This window comes from Euleptes europaea, chromosome 7 (genome assembly GCF_029931775.1).
Source record: "Euleptes europaea isolate rEulEur1 chromosome 7, rEulEur1.hap1, whole genome shotgun sequence".
In the NCBI taxonomy this organism is placed as follows: domain Eukaryota; kingdom Metazoa; phylum Chordata; class Lepidosauria; order Squamata; family Sphaerodactylidae; genus Euleptes; species Euleptes europaea.
In genome coordinates, this window is record NC_079318.1 from 41758601 (window position 1) to 41781844 (window position 23244).

At 41.6% G+C, this 23244-nt stretch overlaps 2 protein-coding genes across 4 annotated transcripts in view; one reads left to right on the plus strand and one right to left on the minus strand.

Annotated features, from left to right (window-relative positions):
- The window catches only part of RBKS (ribokinase), a 69235-nt gene extending 51730 nt beyond the window's left edge, over positions 1 to 17505 (minus strand). For both annotated transcript variants that reach the window (XM_056853156.1, XM_056853155.1), the window contains exon 1: positions 17458 to 17505. In XM_056853156.1, coding sequence (XP_056709134.1) covers positions 17458 to 17474 — 17 coding nt within the window. In that variant the 5' untranslated portion in view covers positions 17475 to 17505. The remainder of the gene's footprint in view (positions 1 to 17457) is intronic.
- Positions 17506 to 21123: 3618 nt separating this feature from the next.
- The window catches only part of BABAM2 (BRISC and BRCA1 A complex member 2), a 172440-nt gene continuing 170319 nt past the window's right edge, over positions 21124 to 23244 (plus strand). For both annotated transcript variants that reach the window (XM_056852586.1, XM_056852585.1), the window contains exon 1: positions 21124 to 21283. In XM_056852586.1, the coding sequence (XP_056708564.1) occupies positions 21156 to 21283 (128 nt within the window). In that variant the 5' untranslated portion in view covers positions 21124 to 21155. The remainder of the gene's footprint in view (positions 21284 to 23244) is intronic.

Genomic DNA, 23244 nt, shown 5'->3' on the forward strand with positions numbered 1-23244 from the left:
TCCCGCGGTGGCGAAGAGGGACCTGGCAACCCTAGAGAGCTAGAATCTGGATGAGAGAAGTGACTTCAGTCCTGTACTCTCCAGTTTCAGTGCAGTTCTTACAGACATTTTTGATATAATCCAGTCCTTGTACGGGGAATGCACCATTGCAGTTTTACATGAGCAGCATGTGAAAACAACCTAAACAATAAACAGTGAAAAGCTATGTCAGACTATGCTTGTTTCCACAATGTTCTTTTGAGCTCTGATATGTTCTTTCACACAAAAGTCTCACATGTGAAACATGAGGACTGTATCACATAAGAAATGTACGTAAAAATCAGACTTTCAAAGGTTTTACAATTAAAAGGTTTTAGAAATCTCAGTAACCACCACCTTGCTAAAGTTTATTTGATTTCAGTTTGATTACTCTTTGTTAAACCAGTTTGAGGTCATCTAACGTTCATGTATATTCTATATATTCAGGTCCTCCCAACCACCCCAATAGACCCGTTTTAATTCATTAATAGTTATCAGTCATTGCTGCCAATATTGAGTTGGCCTGGAGAGGAGGCTTAGAACCAAGTGCAGAAATCCTGACCTTTGTGTGAGAGTGGAGTAGGTTAGAAATTGGAAGAACCTAGGAATGGTACTCCAATCAAATAGTACCACAAATGCACACAGCAATTACGTGGCTGATTTCGGAATAGATCTGCACTGGGTATTTTGAAGTTCTTTTGTACTAAAGGCGGATTTATTGTTCCTGCGGATCTTAAACTGTACCACGCAAGAACACTGGCACAGCTCTTATATGGTTCCTTTTTAGGGTCAGCTTCCTCTTGCTTCGATCCTTTAGAGCGAACCTAAACAAAAATTTTAAGAGGATTGCTTCAGAATAAAAGACACTGAAAGGCAATTCGATCTAGCCAGGGCCGCCTGCCAGTACCAAGTATATCCCTTGCCCAGTGGCGTTAGAAGTAAATACTATTAGGAGAGCATTTACTTTAGCCTGCTGTGCGGCCTTTCCCTCTGCAGTACTGGAAGGGAAATTTTAAAAGATTCCGCATGCGCAAAGGCTCTGTCCCTGTAGTGGTGGAGAACTGGAAACACTGGAACATGTCCTTCTTTAAAAAAAGTAAGTCTCCTGTGCAAGCACCGGGTCATTCCCGACCCATGGGGTGACGTCACATCCCGGCGTTTCCTAGGCAGACCTTGTTTACGGGGTGGTTTGCCAGTGCCTTCCCCAGTCATCTCCCCTTTACCCCCAGCAAAGATCTTAGGCCCTATTTTGAGAAAGAGTTCTGTTTTTTCTTAACCCTATTAAGTCGATATCGTCCTTAAGGACACATTCCCACAGGTAACAAAGCTGGTGGCCAAGTTGTGAAACAGTATATAATTTCCAGAAATCTAAGCAGAAATGAAAAGGTGTTCATTGCCATCGTGCGTCTGAAATTACTTTCCTTAGCCATTGTAGTCATTTTAAAGATATTAATATTTTGTTTAACTAAAATGTATCTGTTTTATACTATTGAAATGGGTATGTAAATGTAGTTTTTAAAAACTACACGTCTGGTCAACGACCATAATAAATGGTGATGATGATGGTGGTGACCTTTATGTGAGAGGCCTCACCACTATTAGGAAGGAATACATTTTTAGGCCTGACAAATATTTTGATGTCAATAATATAAAGAAGTGGGGGAAAGGAACAAATACTTGTGTGTGTCGCTGTGAAGGAATTCAACTGAGTACAGATACATTTCCTGACATGTTTATGTTAAAAATATCACATCTAGAAAACTGCTACTACTAAGCAGGCTATTGCCATGTTTCACCACAGGCAATGAGGTAAAAAAAGCACCCAGGGTTTAAAAATAAAATACTTCCTACCACTCTAGGCAGAACGGATGCAGCAAATGTACCCATTGGGAGGGAATGCCTCTTGATTAACAAACCCCTGAGTGATTAAACACTGGCATAGACAGACCTCAAAGAATAGTTGGAAAGCAAAAGAGAGGCGAATTCTAATTATTAGGCGGTAGGGAGGGAAAGCTGGAAAGCTTCTATGGGGACAGAATAGGGGCGTGGGGAACCAAAAAGTTCTTCAACCAAACGAATCTCATAGATGGGTACATATTACAACCCCACAAAACTGGAAGAAACACTTTGTACAAAAATATGGACTTATTTAAAAGCTGGAAGTAATGGAGTTTGGCGAAAGAGTGATGGAGAAAGAAAAGCAGAGCAGAGCTGGCCGGATGGAAAGGAGCGGGAGAAAAACTCATGCCCAGTGTTCAGTAGGGCAGACTCCCCTTCCAATGCGTTGCCATTTAGAGCACTAGAGAGAGTGTTAAGCCTGGGTCCACTTTAATTGCTAGCATAGTAAAGGAGTTTTTTGGGATCTTGGGTCACTTGCCTAATGTAGGATCAAGCATGCTGTGAGGGCAGAACAGGCAAGGGACTAGTCACTGGAAACCAATGCAGAACCCCACAGGCCAATGACCATGAGGCAGAGCAGGAATCCCCCAACACTCTCTACATTCTCTACACGGAGATACTGGGCACAGTACAAGTGTTTACACTAAAGACAAATACAGATTAAAAAAATTCTGGAAAGGACTCCAAAACCTGCTCCAATGCCGAAAGGCTGATTGCATGTTTAAAATGACACGACTACGTCGATCAACAGTTTTGCTCAAGTCAGGAAGAGAAAAATCAGCTTCGTTTATTTCTTTGTTTGTCGTTAATGATGACAATTAACAATTATTCAAAACCAAATGTGAGTTACAGTAGGACTATGTACTTCTATAACGAAGCCAGGAAATTCACAAATTCAGTGCAAGTGCATTTTCAAAATCCAGCAGCTTCAAAGAAAATGTACTCATCTGGAAGACTCATTCATTCCTCAAACACATTTCCACTTTGTTTGCTGCTAACCGTATTCATAAATGTTCATGCATGTGTATTTCTGCATTTCATTTTGTCTGAAACAACTATTAAACAAAAGAAAGCATTTCTGTAATGCAATGTTATTACCTTGTCACTGAATTCGGTAACGAGCAGCAGTTATTGGATTTTGATTTGCATCAGAAAATCTTAAAAAAGCGTTTTAGCCTTCTGTTATGAACACACAATGATGAGTAATTGGTATGATTAAGGAACCATCTAAATTCTTCACTTATTGATATAATCCCACAAAATGTACATATAATGGTTCAAAAGAAAAATAAAAATAAAAATTGAAGCAGCTAACATTGCTAACAAAGCCAAACAACTTAATTAGCAAAACTGTCAGAATGACGCTCAAAAATGTTGCCTAAAATGTTTTCTAGAGTAATGTGTAATTTTGACATACCTTGAAAACATTAAATGAGATGAGTAAAAGCAGACTATTGCAAAAAAATCTATAGATTACATTAACAAATCATACCACTCAGTTGTAAAAATACTACAAATTTGAATTGAATAGATTCTCTATCAAGTGCACGCTTCCCTGTTACTCTATACACTATCACTTTGCTACTATCATAGCTATTTTGTTTTTGCATTATTTCTTTATTTAGTGCATTTTAATCCTGTCTTTTTTACCCACAGCCAGAATTAACTGTGTGACGGTATGCACTGGTACAGCATTCCAGTACCTTTTTTTACATTGCTGTCCTGCTTCATGGCTCTCCCCAGACACTAAGGTGGTAGCTGGGGAGCACGGGCCCAGAGAAAGCTGTAGAGACCGCAACAGCACCTCTGGGGCAGCCTCCCAGGGCTGGGGAGGGTGGCTACAACAGCGCTTCCAGGGGTGACCTCCCTGGGCTGGACATGGTAGCTGCTGGGGGTGGGGGTGGCAGAACGAAAAAGGGCATGGAGGCATCTCTGCTGGCAGACCTGTTCTCATTGCCAGCTGCTATTGTCAGCACTGGTGACGACAGGGTTACCACTGGTCCCTCTTTGCTATTGGTGGGAGGTTTTTGGGGCGGATCCTGAGTAGGGACGGGTTTGGGGAGGAAAGGAACTTCAGTGCCATAGAGTCCAATCGCCAAAGTGGCCATTTTCTCCAGGTGAACTGATCTCTATCGGCTGGAGATCCATTTTAATAGCAGATCTCGAGCTACTATCTGGAGGTTGGCAACCCTAGGTGACGGCCAAAGACAAGGTGTTGGCACTAATTTGAGCATTTCTCTTCTACTGTGTGTTGATTTTATTGTGGGCAGGAGTATAAATAGTTTTTTCTTGCATCTTGGGGGGGAAAATTGTAACGTAAAAATGAAATGAATTACTAGCTTCTTTTCTGTGAAAGAGAAAACTAAAACAAGTGAGGAAATGACCAACGAACAGGAATTAACAAAGCCATTGACAGTTACTGTTCCCAATCCAGCCAACACCCATGAGCCATCTGACAACTAGCCTAGCTGCTGGACTGTCGATTAAAAAAATTACTTTGGCAGTAAGTATGATTGGCTGAATATTAGAAATAAGAAACTTGGCTGTACACCCTGCCATAAAATCGGGGCTTTTGGAGTGGAAGTGAAAGCAGGAATGAAAGTTGCTAAGGAATGGGCCAACAATGAAATAACTTATTTTGGTGAAAATAGACAGTGACAACTTACGGTATGTCTTTGAGGGAAAAAATTCAGTTCACAAGTAAACTGTGGGACATACAGCTGCGGTAAAACTGTTGGCTGAAGATGAGAAAGAGACCATTGAAAAAGTGGGTTTGAAGGCATTATCTCCCCAAAAGGTGTTTACAGCAAGAATCTGTATTCCAGGTAAGGAAAGGAACTCCAACAAAAAAGAAACTAGGAAGTCAAGACCTCATCTAAAACGTCTCTATCAACAGTGTTAATAGATGAACCAAAACACAACACTCTCATAACTTAATCAACCTGACGAATTTAAAGAGATCAATCTTGGTTTAAAAGTATTGTATTTGGGAGTGAGAACAAATAATAACCCTTTATCAAGAGGAGGTATTGAGTTCATAGTTTCGTTTTTGGTGGCGTATCAGAGACTTCTCACCAGTAAATTTATTTTTGGACTTGATCGAACTAGAAAATGTTACTACAAAACGTATTTTTGACTCTTTACCCAGTTGTCTCCAGTATTAAAGAATGAAGACTACCTGAAAAGGTGTTTTACTTTATGTGGCATGCGATGGTGCAGCTGTGACATTGAGGAGTAAGAGTGAAGAGACTAATGAAAGATAAATTTCCTTCTGATAGCTCAGATAACGTGACCCTTTAGCCATTTCTGAGCAAGGCCTAGCCTCTCCAGGTTTTAATCATTTCCTCCTGTCACTGACTGGGTGAGAGATTTCATTCTGTGCATGCAAGGATGCTCCTTTCCTGAGCAATATTAATTATCTGGAGCTAGCCAGATAGCAGGAGTAGGCACATGCTTTGCTTATACTTGCTGGGAGAAGTAGAGGCAGAGGTTTCCATTTCGTTCTCATCCCCCCTTGCTACTCCCACTGCCTGGCACCTTGCGGGGAAAAGACAAAGGCTCTGCTTGTATTCTTTGAAAGGCTGCTGTACCACTAAGTGGGGTAAAGAAAGAGCCAGAATCCAGTTTTACTGTGCGACATCCCCCATACCCAGTGGGTAGTCAATGTGCTTTATATGCAGGGTGGAGGCTATTTGGCTTCTAATCTGTAACAGAAAAACAACAACAAAAGAAACAGATACACACAGAACAATGTGTGAGATGGATCAGTAGGGTTGCCAGGCCCCTCTTTACCACCAGCAGGAGGTTTTTGGGGTAGAGCCTGAGGAGGGTGGGGTTTGGGGAGGGGCTTCAATGCCATAGAGTCCAATGGCCAAAGCGGCCATTTTCTCCAGATTTCCCATCTGATGATTTAACTCTAATAGCTCAGGTAACGTGACCCTTTAGCCACGGCTGGAGATCAGTTGTAATAGCAGGAGATCTCCAGCTAGTGCCTGGAAGTTGGCAACCCTATGGAACAGATATCTACGTGGCAGGATTTCTCTCTTCAAGCAACTCTGGAGAGCCTTCATTATGCACAAGTCCTATCATTCACATGTAACGCCCCCACTGTACTCCACCACCACCACAAATGGGGCCCTCAAAAGTACAAGTAGGCAGGCCCTGCTCCTCATACCATCTATGGTTATCACAGATTACTTAGTTGTTTTAAGCAATGTCTTTTCCTCCAACATCATCATTTAAATTGCCTTTAGAATGGGGAATTGCCTTAAATTTTGAGGAGGATCCACTGTGTACAGTAGCATCCCTGAGAAAATCACCTTAAGAAATTCACTCGAAATGCAACAAAAAGTCCTCTGTGTGTGTGCTTTCCTTTGAAATCAATATAAACATAGGGTCGCCAATCTCCAAGTAGTAGCTGGAGATCTCCTGCTATTACAACTGATCTCCAGCTGATAGAGATCAGTTCCCCTGGAGAAAATGGCCACTTTGGCAATTAGACCCTATGGCACTGAAGTCCCCTCCCCAAACCACACCCTCTTCAGGCTCCGCCCCAAGAACCTCCCGCCAGTGGCAAAGAAGTACCTGGCAACACTACTTAAACATCACCTATATACAGTGATAAGTTTCAATAGTTATTATAATAATTTGAACAATATATTTAAAGTACAAAATGAGACTAACCCCAAACAAAATTGCTATGCACATCCCTATGTAAGAGGTTTGCTATGCCAGAGATAAGGAATTATAACAGGGATCTTCAATGAAAAATTATCTCCTGTAATTCAGTACATTAAGATTACCACAAACCAAATTTAAGCAGAAATCGCAAATGACTAGGGAACATTCAGATTCAAAGAAAAACACTTAATAACCAAGGAAACAGGCAAAAGCACTTGCAAACAAACATATTAAATGCCACATGGCAGAAGATGTTTATTCAGGACTTTGTTCCCAGGAAAAATGTTATAAGGGTGTTGACAACATAGCACAATGTGAATATCTTGAAAGATGGCAAGATGAAGTGAAAATCAGGGTATCCAAAGCATATTTCTCAATCTTCAGAGTCCCAAGTGAAATGCTCTGTGACAAGATGCCAAATAAAGATGAAGCAGCAAAGAGAGGAAAGGAGATTCAGCTGGGAAATGCTAAACCAAAATCACAGAGGTTTAATTTGTACGAACTAAGGGAGAAGTCATATCTTATAGGTAGGGTTGCCAGGTCCGTCTTCACCACTGGCAGGAGGTTTTTGTGGCAAAGCCTTAGGAGGGCGGGGTTTAGGGAGGGGAGGGACTTTAATGCCACAGAGTTCAGTTGCCTGAGCGGCCATTTTCTCCAGGTGAACTGATCTCTATCGGCTGGAGATCAGTTTTAATAGCAGGAGTTCTCCAGCTAGTACCTGGAGGTTGGCAACCCTACTTATAGGATGTAGGTAGTCCTAATAATTGCTGGACCAGCATGGGATGCCCCTGAAGCCTAGCACTGGCTTCCCCTTACCTTTGGGCTTATTCATACACAAGCTCAGTGGACAATTGGATGCTATGCCTGACATTGAAGATGCCTATTGCCCCTCCCTCAAATGCCGGCTACGCAGAATCTTATATATACAAGTGTGGATCCTCCAAAGACACCCCCCACTTCCCTATGCAGCAGAATGAGAGGTAGTTGCCAAGCTACTTCTGTTTTTTGGTTCTTGTAGGTTATCCGGGCTGTGTAACCGTGGTCTTGGTATTTTCTTTCCTGACGTTTCGCCAGCAGCTGTGGCAGGCATCTTCAGAGAAGTAACACTGAAGGACAGTGTCTCTGGAAAGAAAATACCAAGACCACGGTTACACAGCCCGGATAACCTACAAGAACCAATGAACTCTGACCGTGAAAGCCTTCGACAATACTTCTGTTTTGTTTCCTATTTTCCCCTTCCCACCCACCATCTTAGCGTTGGGATCAGCTTCTCCCTGATTTTGCATAGTTGGGAGTTTCTGGATATCACCACCAAAGTCAAACAGAAGAACCATCGAGCATGGTAACCATAGCAGAATTCTGAGGTGACAGAATGACCTGAAACTCTATTTTGTGCAAGTAAAAAAGTAAGTGTTGGGGGGTGGGGGGACGGGACATTCCAGACCAATTTCCTTGATGCTATGTCAGATTTTTACTTTCAGAGAGGATTTTGCTTTTAATACAGGGAACGTAAAAAAGAACTTCCCATCCACATTCTGAAACTGAACGTCCCATTCTACCACCTCAACAAGTGCAGAGCAGGCTTGACGTAAGAACTGTCCTCATGGGTCAACCAAAACAGCCTGTGTGAGCCATTGTTTCATCCGGTGAGGTGGCTAGCCTAGCCCCAGCTTTTACAGAAACTGTTCCACAGTGCAGAGCACAAATTTTCCGTAAAAATTATGGACATGCCCAGAAAGCGAATACATGTTACGCTAACAGTACAATAATAAAGAGTAGTCTCTCAAGTAAACCTCTGCAGAACTCTTACACCTCCTTCTCCAATATTACTGTGACTATGCGACATTCTCAAAAAATGGCATCCTATTTGCTTAAAAATAACTGAACTCGTCCATTTCATGGGTTGCATCTAAAAGTGTATGTGTATGCCCATTCTTACTTCAACAGGACATGGATCGTTCAGGCTATTTTTCAATTATACTGCCTCGTATGAAATAGTTACTGAACACTAGAAAGCCATACTTGTTACGTCCAAAATATGTAAGATTTTTTTTACATTCATTTTGCTTCTAAGAGAAAAAGTTGATTTATCCAGGAAAGGGGGGAAGGAAGGGTTAGTTAAGGGAACAAAAAGAGCCTACAGTGACAGGCAAATTGTGATGCTTGAAACAGAGGCACTGCAACAAAAATAGCTCTGGGAAGCTCAGTGTATAAATGATAGTTATTATATGGAGATTTATATATGTGCTTTCCACAAGTACAGAAGAAGCTTCTGTGTGTCTGATGTTATTTTCTTTTAAGCATAGCTGTTTTCCAGAACTGTTTTCCAATGAAGCCAATTCATTTATTCCATTACCTAGGCTGAATCCCTGACGAATTAAGCAATGGTTTTCCAGCCTCATGTGGTCCATTATGCTAAGGAGTTTGGTAAACTCAAGTGTTATCTCACAATCCATAATTTTTAATTGCCAGCGCTCAACGGAATGCCTCACTCTTCCCCTGATGGCATCATAGTCTACTGCCATGGAAATAGCTAGTCTTGCAAACAACGACCTCACCTCTTGTGAAAAACAGCGAGGACTGTGTGAAGTTAAAAATGACAGCTGGGATAAATCAGCCTTCAAACAAATGGATCTTTTAAATAGTAGACTACTAAAAACAAACAAGCAAACAAAAAGCACACATGCTGGCTTAGGAGTCATTGCAGAGTATGAAAAGCCCCCATTAACGTCTTGCCTGTCTTCCAGACCCTTGCATTCTGCATCTAAGTGCAAAATCAACACGATCTCATAACTGACATGCCCACCTAAAGCTGCCAAAACCTTTACTCTTTGGTCAGGTCGCCTCCCAACCAGCTGAGAGACAAAAAAGGAGGAAGGAGACACATGTAGAAGAATGTATTTATTTAGAAAATTTATACGCTGCCTCTCCGGACACCTGCTCAAGGCACCTTACAACTGAGACAGTAAAACAAAGTCAAAGCCACTAAAAAACTACCATTAAAAGTAGGCTGGCAGCATTAAAAAGGCAGGTCATAACAACAGCACACACAGAGTAGCCTAAAATGATGCAGATAAAATGATCCTGGGGCCAGAAGTAGACCATAAAACGTTTAAGAGATAAAACTCCTTAGTTAAAAACCTGGGTGAGAGGGAATGCTTTAACCTGGCGCCAAAAAGAAAAGTAGGCACTAGGCAAGCCTCACGTGGGAGGGCATTCCAAAGGTGAGGCACCGCCACTGAAAAAATCCTGCCTCTGGTCATCACCTGCCTCACGTCTGACGGTGAGGGCACAGAATGAAGTGGCAGAATGCACTACTGCAGTCCAAAGCTCTGCTCACGACCTGAGTTCAATCCTGATGGAAGTCAGTTTCAGGTAGCCGGGTCAAGGTTGATTCAGCCTTCCATCCTTCCGAGGTTGGTAAAATGAGTACCCAGCTTGCTGGGGGTAAAATGTAGATGACTGGAAAAGACAATGGCAAATCAACCCACAAACATAGTCTGCCTAGTAAACGTTGGGATGTGACATCACCCCATGGATCAGTAATGACCCGGTGCTAGCACAGGGGACTACCATTACCTTTTTATTGCTTCAGACTTCAGAAGAATCCCACTTCTAAATGGTCCCTCAAGCTTCAGCAACAACCACAAAAAAATCCCTGATGTGCTAGCTTCTATTTACAGGCAGTTGTTTAAGAACATAAGAGCACAAGAAAAGCCATGCTGGACCAGACCAAGGTCCATCACATCCAGCAGTCTGTTCACACAGTGGCTTAAATAAAAAGCTGCTATTTGTAGGTGACTCGTTACATCCTCATAAGAACATAAGGCCATGCTTGATCAGACCAAGGTCCATCAAGTCCAGCAGTCTGTTCACACAGTGGCCAACCAGGTGCCTCTAGGAAGCCCACAAACAAGACAACTGCAGCAGCATTATCCTGCCTGTGTTCCAAAGCATCATAATAGGCATGCTCCTCTGATCCTGGACAGAATAGGTATGCATCATGACTAGTGTCCATTTTTACTAGCAGCCATGGATAGCCCTCTCCTCCATGAACATGTCCACTCCCCTCTTAAAGCCTTCCAAGTTGACAGCCATCACCACATCCTGGGGCAAGGAGTTTCACAATTTATGTAGAGGAATGTTCAGAATTGGTACCTCCACATGTAGCACAAACATACTCCACCTCTTCAGCATTCCACTAACACTGTGGCATGTGTTAATGCCACCTCTGTCCATGCATCATAAGTGCCAGAATCCTGCACCCACTGACCCTCTATCCCCATTGCTTCTTTCTTAGCTCTCTACTTTGCCCTTGCTACATCTTTCATGTTCCTCCCCCTCACCTCCTACATTTCATGCTCCACACAACATAAGGCCACCTATCTCCCTACCAACATTGTTGCTTCAGATCTGGAATGTCAGGATTTGGCACAACAAACTGCTGACTGAAGGATGTTCTGAACCCTACAGGCTGTATCTTAAATACATAAAAGTCCAATGGCACCTTAAAGACTAACAACATCTATTTCAACATGAGCTTTCATGAGGCACAGCTCACTTCCCCGGATATTACATTAACTATCCATTTCTACAGCCACCGCAGGTTTTTAAGCCACCCTTTCCTGATACAACCCCTGAAGCAAGTTAAAAATGGTTATGGACCTTTAAGGACACTGTGGCTGCATGTCCTGGTCTGCCTAACAGTGCAGGCCAACAGGTCTAAGGTTGGCTGTGGGGAAGTAGTTGGAAACTACAGAGATGCCTGTTGCCCTCGCTAAGGGAGCAACCCTGAGCAGATTTACTCAGAAGTCCTGTTTTATTCAGCGGTGCTTACTCCCAGGATAGTCTATTTAGGATTGCAGCCTAAGGCTTTGAGCAACTGGGTAGCTGGCTTTTCGAACACTATTTTGAGAACATTTTGAATTCACATTAAAAAAATAAAGTAATACATAATTTAACACTGTATAAATGCCAATATATTAAATGATGTTTGATTCTCATTTCACATCCCAGCCCAGGCTCTGTCCAGAACAGGTGGCTAAAGTCACCTATGATGGCTGCACTGCATGGATTGAGTCATATTATGGAATATCAGGATTTGCGCCATAAAAACACAAGGATTAGAAACAGACTGGATCAATTTTAATTGTATTTTGGACTTTAACACCAAGACTAATTTGATTGCTGATTTGGGAACATAACCCTGTTAATTCCTCTGGACCTCTCAACAGCACTGAGTATTACTGGTCATAATCCAATCCAATCCTAAAAACAGTTTTCCCATTAAATAGACTCGTATAGGATTCTGAGTAGACCTGCTTAAAACTACTTGCTTGGAGGCAACAATAGAGGGGGGCTTGGCCTCCATGCCCTGCTTGTTGGCCTGCTGTGGGCATCTGGGTGACCACTATGTGAAACAGGATGCAGGACCAGATGCTGGTTGATCCAGCAGGACTCTTGTTTACATTGTTGGACTGCCTGGAAATTCCATTGCTAGAAAATATTGCTGCTCAACTTTCACTGGACATCAGCAGAACACAGCCCATTAACCCCCATGCTTCAATAACTTTATTGGTTGCTGATACATATTATGTGCCAGTTTTGAAGTCCTGTATTATCTGTGCCCAGAGTACCTGAAAGCACATCTGATATCTGCTAAAGATCTGCTAAAGAATCTTTGCTAGAATACTATAACACATGGAGACGAGGGTGATGTCCTCCTTTGGCTGTCTTCTTCGCTAGCTTCACTTGCTCTCACTTTTGTTAGCCACTTCAAATATTTAAACATAAAAGTTCCATAAGAATTTAGCAAATAAATAAACTGCCTACTAGGGTTGTAACAAATATCCTAGTGGTGTGTATAATATCTTCAGCAGCATCTGGGTATTTCTGTGTCGAGGACAAACACACCTGTATATGCCAAGGAATATAGCTTATGGTTTCAGTCCAAACATTCAGAAAGTGTAAATTAGAAGAACAACCAACCGTGAAAAATCTTTAATATTTATCTACAATATGCCACCTCTCCAGAGACCTGATCAAAACAGCTCACAAAGAAAAAAAAGGTTTCTCTCCTTTAGTTGAGCATTAACATAAAGCCCCACACAATAGATCTGCTGTGTCATGGGTGAGGAACATTTAATTACAGGTTTACTAACAATCAAATGGAACAGTAACTCAAAGTATTTCGTTGAACATTTATAGACCTGTTTAAGGGTGGATGGAGAAAGGGAGCTGGAAGGTGGCTTCAGGCAAATTAGGCAACATGAAAGGAGGCACGCATTCTGGAGGAGGCAAGAAAGACAAAGGAAAGATGGAGAAGTCTAGGCAGATCATTGGGAGTGGAGGAATGCAGGCAGAGATAATGATCTTGCAGTTAAGGGGATTCTCTTCTTAAAGATCCCAAAGCGAAATTTCAAACCCGAGAGAAGAAAAGGTTTCTTCAAAATCTAAGAGAATGCAAACAACCAAGATTATGAATGAGACATAGAATGGATGCTGTAATACTAAATATGGATGTATATCAAAATAGGAGATAAGGGAAGTAGAGAACAAATAAAAGGCATTTCCTGGTCCAAACTTTAGACCAAGGTTAGAAGGGAATTGCTTTCAGCATTCTGGAAATCTACTGCAAGCTACACTAATTTTATTAACCTTACCTAACAAGCCTGTGCGGTAGATTAAATTAAGAGATACTGCTTTGTCCTGAGTATCACAGCTGAACCACATACAATCCTCCCCCCCCCCCCGCCCAAAGGTATACCCCACCATTCTGCCTTGATCAGGGTCACCAATGTGGCTAAACAAATTAAAAACATACATAATAAATTTGCATCTTAAATTCTATTAAAACCAAGAGAAAACATATCATTAAAACTAGAGCTAAACACACGAAAACATAAAACAACAATTAAAATGCTGGGCAGAAAGGAGTGATCATTGGGGGAATGCCAAACAAAAAAAAAAGCCTTCACCTGCTGGCAGAAGATGGATATAGAAGAGGACAAACAAGTCTCCCTGGGGAGATAGAGAGATTTGGTGCTCTGACAAGAAAAATCTCTCCTGGGTTGCCAGAAGGTCCACATACAAATCTGACACTCATACCAACTCATCATAAGGCCTCATTTGTTCTACAGTATTCTCATGCAGTACAAGACCTAAACCCAAAGGTATTCAATAATTTACAAGCACTTCTAAGAAGGAAAGAAAGAGTCCTCTGAACTGCTAGATACACAATAACTGAGTAAGTCTTGGAACTGAACCTGGATGCAATTCCAAGTTTGCGTAAACACCCACAGATTTTGCCTTCCTTAAAGTTAAACCCAGTCTAGAGAGGCTAGAGCTATGGCTCTGTATCTCAATGGACTGGGGCTTGGGGATCTTAAGGACAGCTTTCTTCAATGCCTAGTAAGTATTAAGATTGGCTGCAGGAGTCCTGCTGGATATACCATTCCATCTATCCATCCATCCAAACCTTTATTGGCATAAAGACAATATGAACAACTGGATATGCCTCTATTCTGTAAGGTGATAAGGGGCAAGGCTTTTTGGGGTCATGGCACCTCAGCAATGGTACTGTGCCACTATCTGCATAGTGTATTCTGTTAAACTTTAAGCACAATCCTAAACAGCACAATCCTAAACAGAGTTACACCCTTATAAGCCCATTGAATTCAATGCTCGTAGAAGGATATGTATTGCACTGGAAGTTAAAATGCTTTTATTTACCCTGGTGTTTAGCAACCTTGTTTAAGTTAGTCATAGTTTTTCTCTTGCTTTGATTGACTTGCTGACCAAAGTTTTGTAAATTCAACTCTCATTTTTGTGTGTGTTTTGTATTAATGTTATTGCTTTTACTAATTATTGGGTATTTTCATTGTGTTTTTGTGCACTATCTTAAAAGCCTCAGCTGGGAGGAATTTTTTTTAAAGAATATTTTCTCGAAGGTACATTCAGAGCTCTTGATAGCTTATTAGCAAAAACCACACAGACCAAAGTTGCCACAATGAAAGACGGATAAAGGACTCCTGTTGCCATAAAAGATGCAATATGTTTGGAGTTAGAATTCATCACCAGCCTGGTTTTATCATTACTGTCCATTCTTACTTTGTGGGAGGCTTCTGTGGTTTGATGTGCTCAATACTGCTTTTCTTCTTTTCTCATATTTAAGGCATGTGCTTTTAATTGTTTTCTCTCAGCCATTTAGCTTCTTACAATCATTATTAACAAAGAGATAGAGCAAAAAAAAAATAAACATTGTTCCTATCACTGAAAAGTAAAAATAGTAAGGGAGAGGAAAAAGAATGCTCCTGAGATGCTATAGTTTCGCATATTGCGTATCCACAAAAAATATGTGTGTTCAGTTTCAGGGTTGTGACTTGTTTTGTTCTCAAATAAAGTAGAAGGACGCATTATTATCAGGATTTGATATTACAACATTTTTTTCTATTTTTACCCAGTGCATCTTATTGTCACTGGTCTGGCACAGTGTAATACTCAGCTGCATAGCCTGCTACAAAGTAACTCTTGAGGCAGCAATGACTGGGCACTATTTCCATAGCCAATGGCATGCTGTACATAACTGTTGATGCCACTACATTCCACTAGAAGAAAAAGCCCAGTTAACTCACTACATTTGACCACATGTACAGGACAAATAACTGATCAGAACAAATGTATCAGACCCCAGGTCTGGTATGACTATGAAAAAGGCAGAAAATCTATGTGTTGCCCATTACGGAAGAAGTGGTAATCACACATATTGGGTGGATCACATGTAGTGAATTCATTCTGTTTGTGCGGTCACAGCGCCAAGAATCTGAAAAGGGCTAAAATGACAGAGAGATGTGTGAGTGTGCTGGCATGGTGTAATGGCTAGAGCAGGGGCCCCTAACCTTTTTGAGCCTGCAGACATCTTTGGAATTCTGACACAGGGTGGTGGGTGCAGCCACAAAATGGCTGCACAGGAGGCAGGGACAAACACAAAATATCAGGGAATGAGGTATAACTCAAACAGTAACTTTTCAATATTTCCGGCAAAAGCTCTGTTTAAGCCTTTTAAAGAGAATATATAGTTTTAAAATATTTTCTTGCATACACACAGCTTTCCACAAGCCAAGCAGTGAAGATCCTGGGTCCTGTGGCTGCAACTACAGTCAAAGCAACATCTGGCCCCACCCACTTCTCAAAATGCTTAGAGCGCCAGGCAAGGGGTTGGTGGGCACTCTAACTGTTCAAGTGTCAAAGTAGGATCTGGGAGATCCAGATTCAAATCTCCCCTCTGCCATGGAAGTTCCCTGGGTGACTTTGAGCCTGTCACTTTCTCTTAGCCTAATCTATCTCACAGAGTTGCTGTACGCATAAAATGGAAGAGGGGAGAATGATGTTGTATGCTGCTTTGGGTCCCAACTGAATACAGCCACTTTATTTGTACTACTCTCATTTTGGTTCATATGTCTACAGAAAGTAACAATATTAACTCCAGAGAATTGGCAAGCAAAGTTCATTTTGTACCACTTCTGCAGACTTTTTCTGAGCCGCACAAAAGCTCTGCAAACCTCAAAATGTCCATGCTTTCACAAATGAAAGTTGTTTTATGAAGCTGACAAGATGACAATGTGGATTAACCACTCATTTATATACCTTAATCACCTCTTGTGATTTAATCACCTTTCATAATCAGAGGGTAATAAGGAGGGGTGTTTCCCTTATTTTCTTCAATGTAATGCTTCTGTGCAAAGATGATTGTACAATAGTATGATTTAGGATTTACTAATAGCATAATCCCATATTCAGTCTGATCCTCCACATGGTATCTCAGAACTAAATCAAGGGCACATCACTCCAAATAAGTGTGCAGACCGTTCCACTGCCGCATCTTACTTAGGACTAAACATGAATAGGATTGGACTACATAATTATAACCCTGAACATGTGTGTGTGTGTGTGTGTGTGTGTGTTAAGTGCCATCAAGTCGCTTCTGACTCATCGCGACCCTATGAATCAGTGTCCTCCAAAATGTCCTATCCTTAACAGCCTTGCTCAGATCTTGCAAATTGAGGGCTGTGGCTTCCTTTATTGAGTCAATCTATGGGGGTTACAGCACTTGTATTCCCAGCAATGTATTAAGAGTTTGAAAACGTTATAAAAAACACTGTTCGCACTTTGTTTGGCCCCTTCAGCTGTGAAGACGTTTTCCAACCATTTATAAGCCGTGGTATCCAAAAACCCTTTTAAAGCGATGTTTTTTACAACATTTTCAAACTCTTAATGCATCTCTGGGAATACAAAGTACGGTAACCCCCTATCTCTTGTTGGGTGTTCCTCTTTTCCTGTTGCTCTCAACTTTTCCTAGAATAATTCACAGTGAGTAGCCGTGTTAGTCTGTCTGCAGTAGTAGAAAAGGGCAAGAGTCCAGTAGCACCTTAAAGACTAACAAAAATATTTTCCGGTAGGGTCATATCCTACCAGAAAATATTTTTGCTAGTCTTTAAGGTGCTACTGGGCTCTTGCCCTTTTTTCCTAGCATGACTGTCTTTTCTAGGGACTCTTGTCTTCTCATAATGTAATTGGAATACGACAGCCTCAGTTTAGTCATTTTAGCTTCTAGGGTCAGATCAGGCCTGATTTGATCCATAACCCACTGATTTGGTTTTTTTTGGGGGGGGGCAGCCCACGGTATCCATAACACACTCCTCCAACACCACAGTTCAAAGGAACAGGGAATACGATGGCATGAACATACTGGCCCTTTTTAACCTTTGCTGTTGCGTTGTAAAGAAAAGAAGCAAACCCTTAACGCAGCTCCAGATGGAAGAACGACCACAGAACGGTCAGGATCCCACTGGCAACACTAACCTCACCAGATCAGTCATACAGGATCCCACCACCACGACCTCAGGAGCTGCCATTGTCAGCAGCAAGAAGCCTCTTTCCCCCACAACTGGACTTGAACCTGCCTCAGGTTGGGCTGACCTCTCCACAGCCGGCTTTACCAGGAGGAGGAAGTCTCCCACCCACCTGATCTGGCCGCACTCTAAAACGCCCGCTTGCTACAGAGCTTTTTTCTCCCCCTACCCCCCCCCCAAATGACAACCAGACAAATCCGCATCTCCGTTAAAATCTTATCTGTCGCTCTCGAACGACAGAAAGCAAGGCTGTCCGTTCAGGCGCGCGAGAGCCACCTACGCGCCCGCGAAAGACCCCGGTTTTGATTTCCCGAGGCGGTTGGTCTCGGGGGCGCGCGCGGCTTCTTTCAGGAAGGCACGTCGCGTACGGGAAGGCGGTTCTGCGCAGGCGCGGAGGCGACGTGGTTCAGGCCGTGGTCGGGGCAGGGTTTTTTTTTTTAAAGGTTTGTTTGCATTTCCCGGTCCCTGTAGGTATCCAAAGTGGCAGCAACTTTTGGGGGGGCGAGCCGGGGAAACAGTGTCCCTTGAGGCGGGGGTGGGCATGTTGGGCTGTGTGCGTCATGGGAGACAATGGGGTTTCCCTTTGGAGTGGGGAAGTGAAGCATTGGAGTTGGCACGACGCAGGGAGCTTTTCTGCGTGCTAGATTCCCCTCCCCCCCCCCATGACTTAAGCTACTGTGTAAATCACAGTGGGTCGCCGTGTTAGTCTGTTTGCAGTAGTCAAAAAGGGCAAGAGTCCAGTAGCCCCTGAAAGACTAACAAAAATATTTTCTGGTAGGATATGAGCTTTCGTGAGCCACAGCTCACTTCTTCAGATCTTGCCCTTTTTGACTGCTACTGTTGTAAAGATGGGGACATTATTTTGGTAACGTCTCTGCAGTTTATAATTGCAGGTGCTACATAAATATTACTATGGTTAGTTAATTCACGGTGGGTAGCCGTGTTAGTCTGTCTGCAGTAGTAGAAAAGGGCAAGAGTCCAGTAGCCCCTGAAAAGACTAACAAAAATATTTTCTGGTAATAAAAGATCTGAAGAAGTGAGCTGTGGCCCACGAAAGCTCATACCCTACCAGAAAATATTTTTGTTAGTCTTTCAGGTGCTACTGGACTCTTGCCCTTTTCTACTATGGTTAGTTAATGAAGGTTCCTGTGCCTCCAATGGAGGTACTGCAGGGTGACATTTAACAGGTGAAATGTAGTGGCTGCCTTCACGAGGAATTCAGATCTCATCTGACCCACAGACTTGTTAAGTGATTTTAGACAAGCCTTGTTGCTTTCTCTGCCCCCCCCCCATTGTAGAGCTGGGGTACTTTATTGAGATAACGTATGTGATTTGTGTTTAGCTGTAAAAGTGCTATCTGCAGTTAGATTTGAGTCCAGTAGCACCTTGGAGACCAATAGGATTTTCAGCATATAAACTTTTGAAAGTCAAAGCTCCCTTCATCAGGAACAGCTAGGAATGGAGAGCTGAGTCTTTATATCTCAGTCAGAAGGTGAGAGGGGTGTTGTAAAGAAGGCTTGTAAAGGATGCAGTGGTACAACACATATTGTGATCATGTTGATTAGAGCAGAGGGGAAATGCTGGGGGGCAGAAAATTAGTATCTGTTGTGAGTGCTATATGAGTCTTAAAAGTTATAATTTTATTGCAATCCATACCCTGGGGAAAGCTGTGCCTATTGAATTTTTGCCTATCACGTAGCTGTCAGAAGCATAGGAGCCTCTCTGCAAAACAAACAGGAAAGATGGCAGACTTAAGGTAGTATCATGTGCCACCATGAAGCATATATTTCAAGGCATGGGATAAATGTGATTATATTCCCATCTTGGGTGCTGAAAAATGCGGGGGGTGTTGCAAGTTGTTACTATTGGTGGTATCTTTTGAAAGGGGAAGGTGTTTGACAGGGCTGCCAGCAACCTTGTTGATTAAGATCTTGGTCCTGATTTGAATTCTATTCTCAACTTGTAATCTTACTCTCTAATTCTTTGTTGGCTGCCCTATCATTTAAGGCACACTTGCAGTATATCAATGATGTACACCTCTATAAGTATCAGTTTTAATATTTGTCAGGCATTGAGTATGTATGCTCTTGCTGGAGACTGGCAGAGGTGTTGCACAATGTTTGTCTGGTATTAGTGACCTTTGGCTATGTGATATTGTTAACATTATACAGGTTCCCTGGTGTTTGTGGAACAGTTCATTAGTGGTGATGAGCTCATAGAGATGATTACATTATAACTTGCTATGGGTTGTGGATAACTCCTGTTAGATCTGGGCTATGGTGTGGATCTGCAAAGCATCTCAGTACATAGATTTATGATACTTGTCGTCTTTCTGCTTTGTACCATCATGAATTCTGTGTTGTGTTATGACATCTCTAGGTTGAAATGATAAAAATCTTGTTATCCTTATGTAACTTCTTTGATTAGTGATCATATTCTCTCAAGAGGCAACAGAAATTTTCTTGCTTTATCAACTAAAGCAGATGAACCAAAAATTAGCTGATTGTCAACCATTGACAATGTTCATTGATGGCTCTGCTGTAATAGTCTTCTTTGATTTTATATGACTGTAATAATTTGATATCCAAAAGTATAGTGTGATTTCAGCTTTAGTAGCAGTTCTTCAGAATAAATTAACAAAGTAGCCCAAGATATCTAGTAGACACATGTTTAATTTTAATTCTGGCTTAACCAGATAGGTGGTTTTTTTTTTTTGCACAAGGGTGTTGTTTAAAATGGAGAACAAGCTTCCCCCCGCCAAAAGTAAACATTACTTCAAAACATTCAGATTTTTTTTAAGAAGTCACTAAACTAATTGTGAGTTTAATAAAATTAGCACTGTCCAGCTTCTAGTGCTGAAGTATCAGTCTAAAACAGGCCTGCACCTAGCTGAAGCAAGGCTGAGGCAGGCAGCAAAACCAGGAGGTTTCTGTATGGTTGGTGGATTGCATTCAGCTGGATGTTTACAGGTTGTGCAGGTTTGCTTTTAAAATCTTTATACTTCATAGAGAGCCGGTGTGGTTAAGAGCAGTGGTTTGGAGTGGTGGATTTTAATCTGGAGAACCAGGTTTAATTCCCCACTCCTCCACAAGAGCGGCAGACGCTAATCTGGTGAACGGGGTTGGTTTCCCCACCCCTACACATAAGGCCAGCTGGGTGACCCTGGGCTGGTCACAGATCTCTTCGAGCTCTCTCAGCCTCACCTACCTCACAGGGTGTGTTGTGGAGAGGGGAAGAGAAGGTGATTGTAAGTGGGTTTGATTCTCCCTTAAGTGGTAGGAAAGTCGGCATATAAAAACCAACTCTTCTTCTTCAAGATGATCAGTACAAACAAATGATTGAGTTTCTTGGGTGTTGTGGCAAACAAGTAATATAGGGATATATATGGAGCTGTGACCATAACTATGAGCTTTAATTGAGTGAGTGGGTGGCAGTAGTCCCTGATGACTTTCATTCCAGTTCCTTTTCCTTGGCCTCTGTAGTCATTCTCTCTTTCACATTGTCTTCCCTATATCTTTGTCCCATCTGTGTCTGTTTCTCTTAGCCTCTGAGTTGTCATTTATAAAAAAAAATAAGGATGTATCAAAATGTCATAGCTAGTCTTTTAATTGTTTATTTTGCAGAGCTGAGTTCAGCCAACAAATAAATATGTCCCCTGAAGTTGCCTTGAACAGAATTTCTCCATCACTTTCTCCTTTGATTTCCAATGTGGTCAGAAATGGAAAGGTAGGATTGGATGCAACAAACTGTTTAAGAATTACAGATCTGAAATCTGGGTAAGTATCATGAATGAATCAAAATGATGACCTTATGCCTTTTATTCAGAGGGCTGCTTTAGTTATCAGGAAGCAACAATGTTTTTCATTTCTATGGAATGAAGAGATTACGATAGCTCTTATTGCTGTCTTTTACATTCCTGTAGAGATTGATGTTTAACTTATTGAGAAGACTACTTAATGTTAGCTGTTTGCTGTTGCCAATTAATGTTAGAAGTGATCTTATGTTGTAAGTGTTTGACTGTTTCTGCCATGGCTAAATCCATATAAGTAAATCAGAACAACAGTGCACACTTAAGGTTTTCCTCTTTGAAGGGATCATTATTGCATGTCTTTTTCATTATTCTGCAAATATTTTTCCAGTGTTGATTAAATTGTCATTTCCCTTTTATTTTTGGTAGTAATGCCAAGAGAGGTGTTAGGGTTGGTTGGTTTGCATGTTACCAGATGTAGACTGAATGGATACTTATTCACTTTTGCATGCAGCAGGGAATTGCAGGGACTGCATTCCACTAGATAAATGATTGCTTTGTAGATAACCCTAGCAATTACTATGGATCCACCTGAAAGTGCTGGGAGGGGGAAAATGCTGGCAAAATATGTTATCTAGTACCTCTGTTGACCACCAAACGAAAAGATTTTGATTGAGTGATCAAAATACAACTATATTACCTTCTTCCCAAAAGAAGAGAGTTGGCTATCCTACAACCTCAGTCTTCTCTCTGGCTTCATTGCTGTTGGGAAACTGCCCCAATCTTTGTAAAACTTCTTTAATGACCAGTGAACCTAGCATTAGGAAGAGATTTCAGTAGCTGCTGCCTCTGTCAATCACAAACACTCTGACTAGCTTCTTTGTTTCTTTCTTTCCCACTGGGTCCAGTCCAACAGTTTACATCTTTGATATGTTGGAAAATGGCTCAGACAACATGGTGGGCACATTCTTAACTCTATATTTTGCTCATATAATCATTACATAGCCTTTGTTTTGCTTAGGCACTCTTCTGTAGCTTATCTAGCCAAATCGTTTGGAGAAAATCATGTTTTCAAATTTTAATTTTAGGTGCTGCTCATTTTGCAATGATTTTATGAAAATAGCCTTTGTTCTTAACATCACACTCCCAAAAACACATTCCTGGGAGTAAACCCCATTGAATAGATTTGTGTAGGGTTCTGTGTTGGCCTACTTAGGATTTCTTTCTAACATGCCTGTATTGAGCCTGATAAAATAGCCTAGAAAAATACTTAGTGTTGCTTTTAAGGGTGCTGTATTATTTGATCTTTTTATTGCAAAGTTTATTTCTTCTTATTGTAATGTAAAATATGTTGTCCTTTTCCCTCAGGTGTTGTGTAGGGAACTTTTGCAAAACCAGAATTTCTTGTGTATTCCAAGATGCTTGTAAAGATTGTAGAAATAGCATGTCCACTGATACTTCAAAAAGGTTTCCATCTGTTGTGTGTGTTAAGTGCCATCAAGTTGCTTCTGACCTATGGCAATGCTATAAATTAATGACCACCAAAACGTCCTATCTCAGCCTTGCTCTGGTCTTGCAAACTGAGGGCCATAGCTTCCTTGATCAAGTCAATTCATCTCACGTTGGGTCTTCCTCTTTTCCTGCCGCTAAAACCTTTCCTAGGATTATTGTCTTTCCATTGACTCTTGTCTTTTCATAATGTGACCAAAGTATGATAGCCTCAGTGTGGTCATTTTAGCTTCTAGGAAGAGTTCAGGCTTAATTTGATCTAGAACCCACCAATTTGTCTTTTTGGCGGTCCATGGTATCCATAAAACTCTCCTATAATACCACATTTCAAATGAATCAACTTTCTTCCTGTCCGCTTTCTTCATTGTCCAACTTTCGCACTCGTACATAGTAATGGGGAATACTATGGTATGAATTACTTTGATCTTGTTCACCAGCGACACATTCTTATACTTTATTTTCTAGCCCTTACCACTCTCA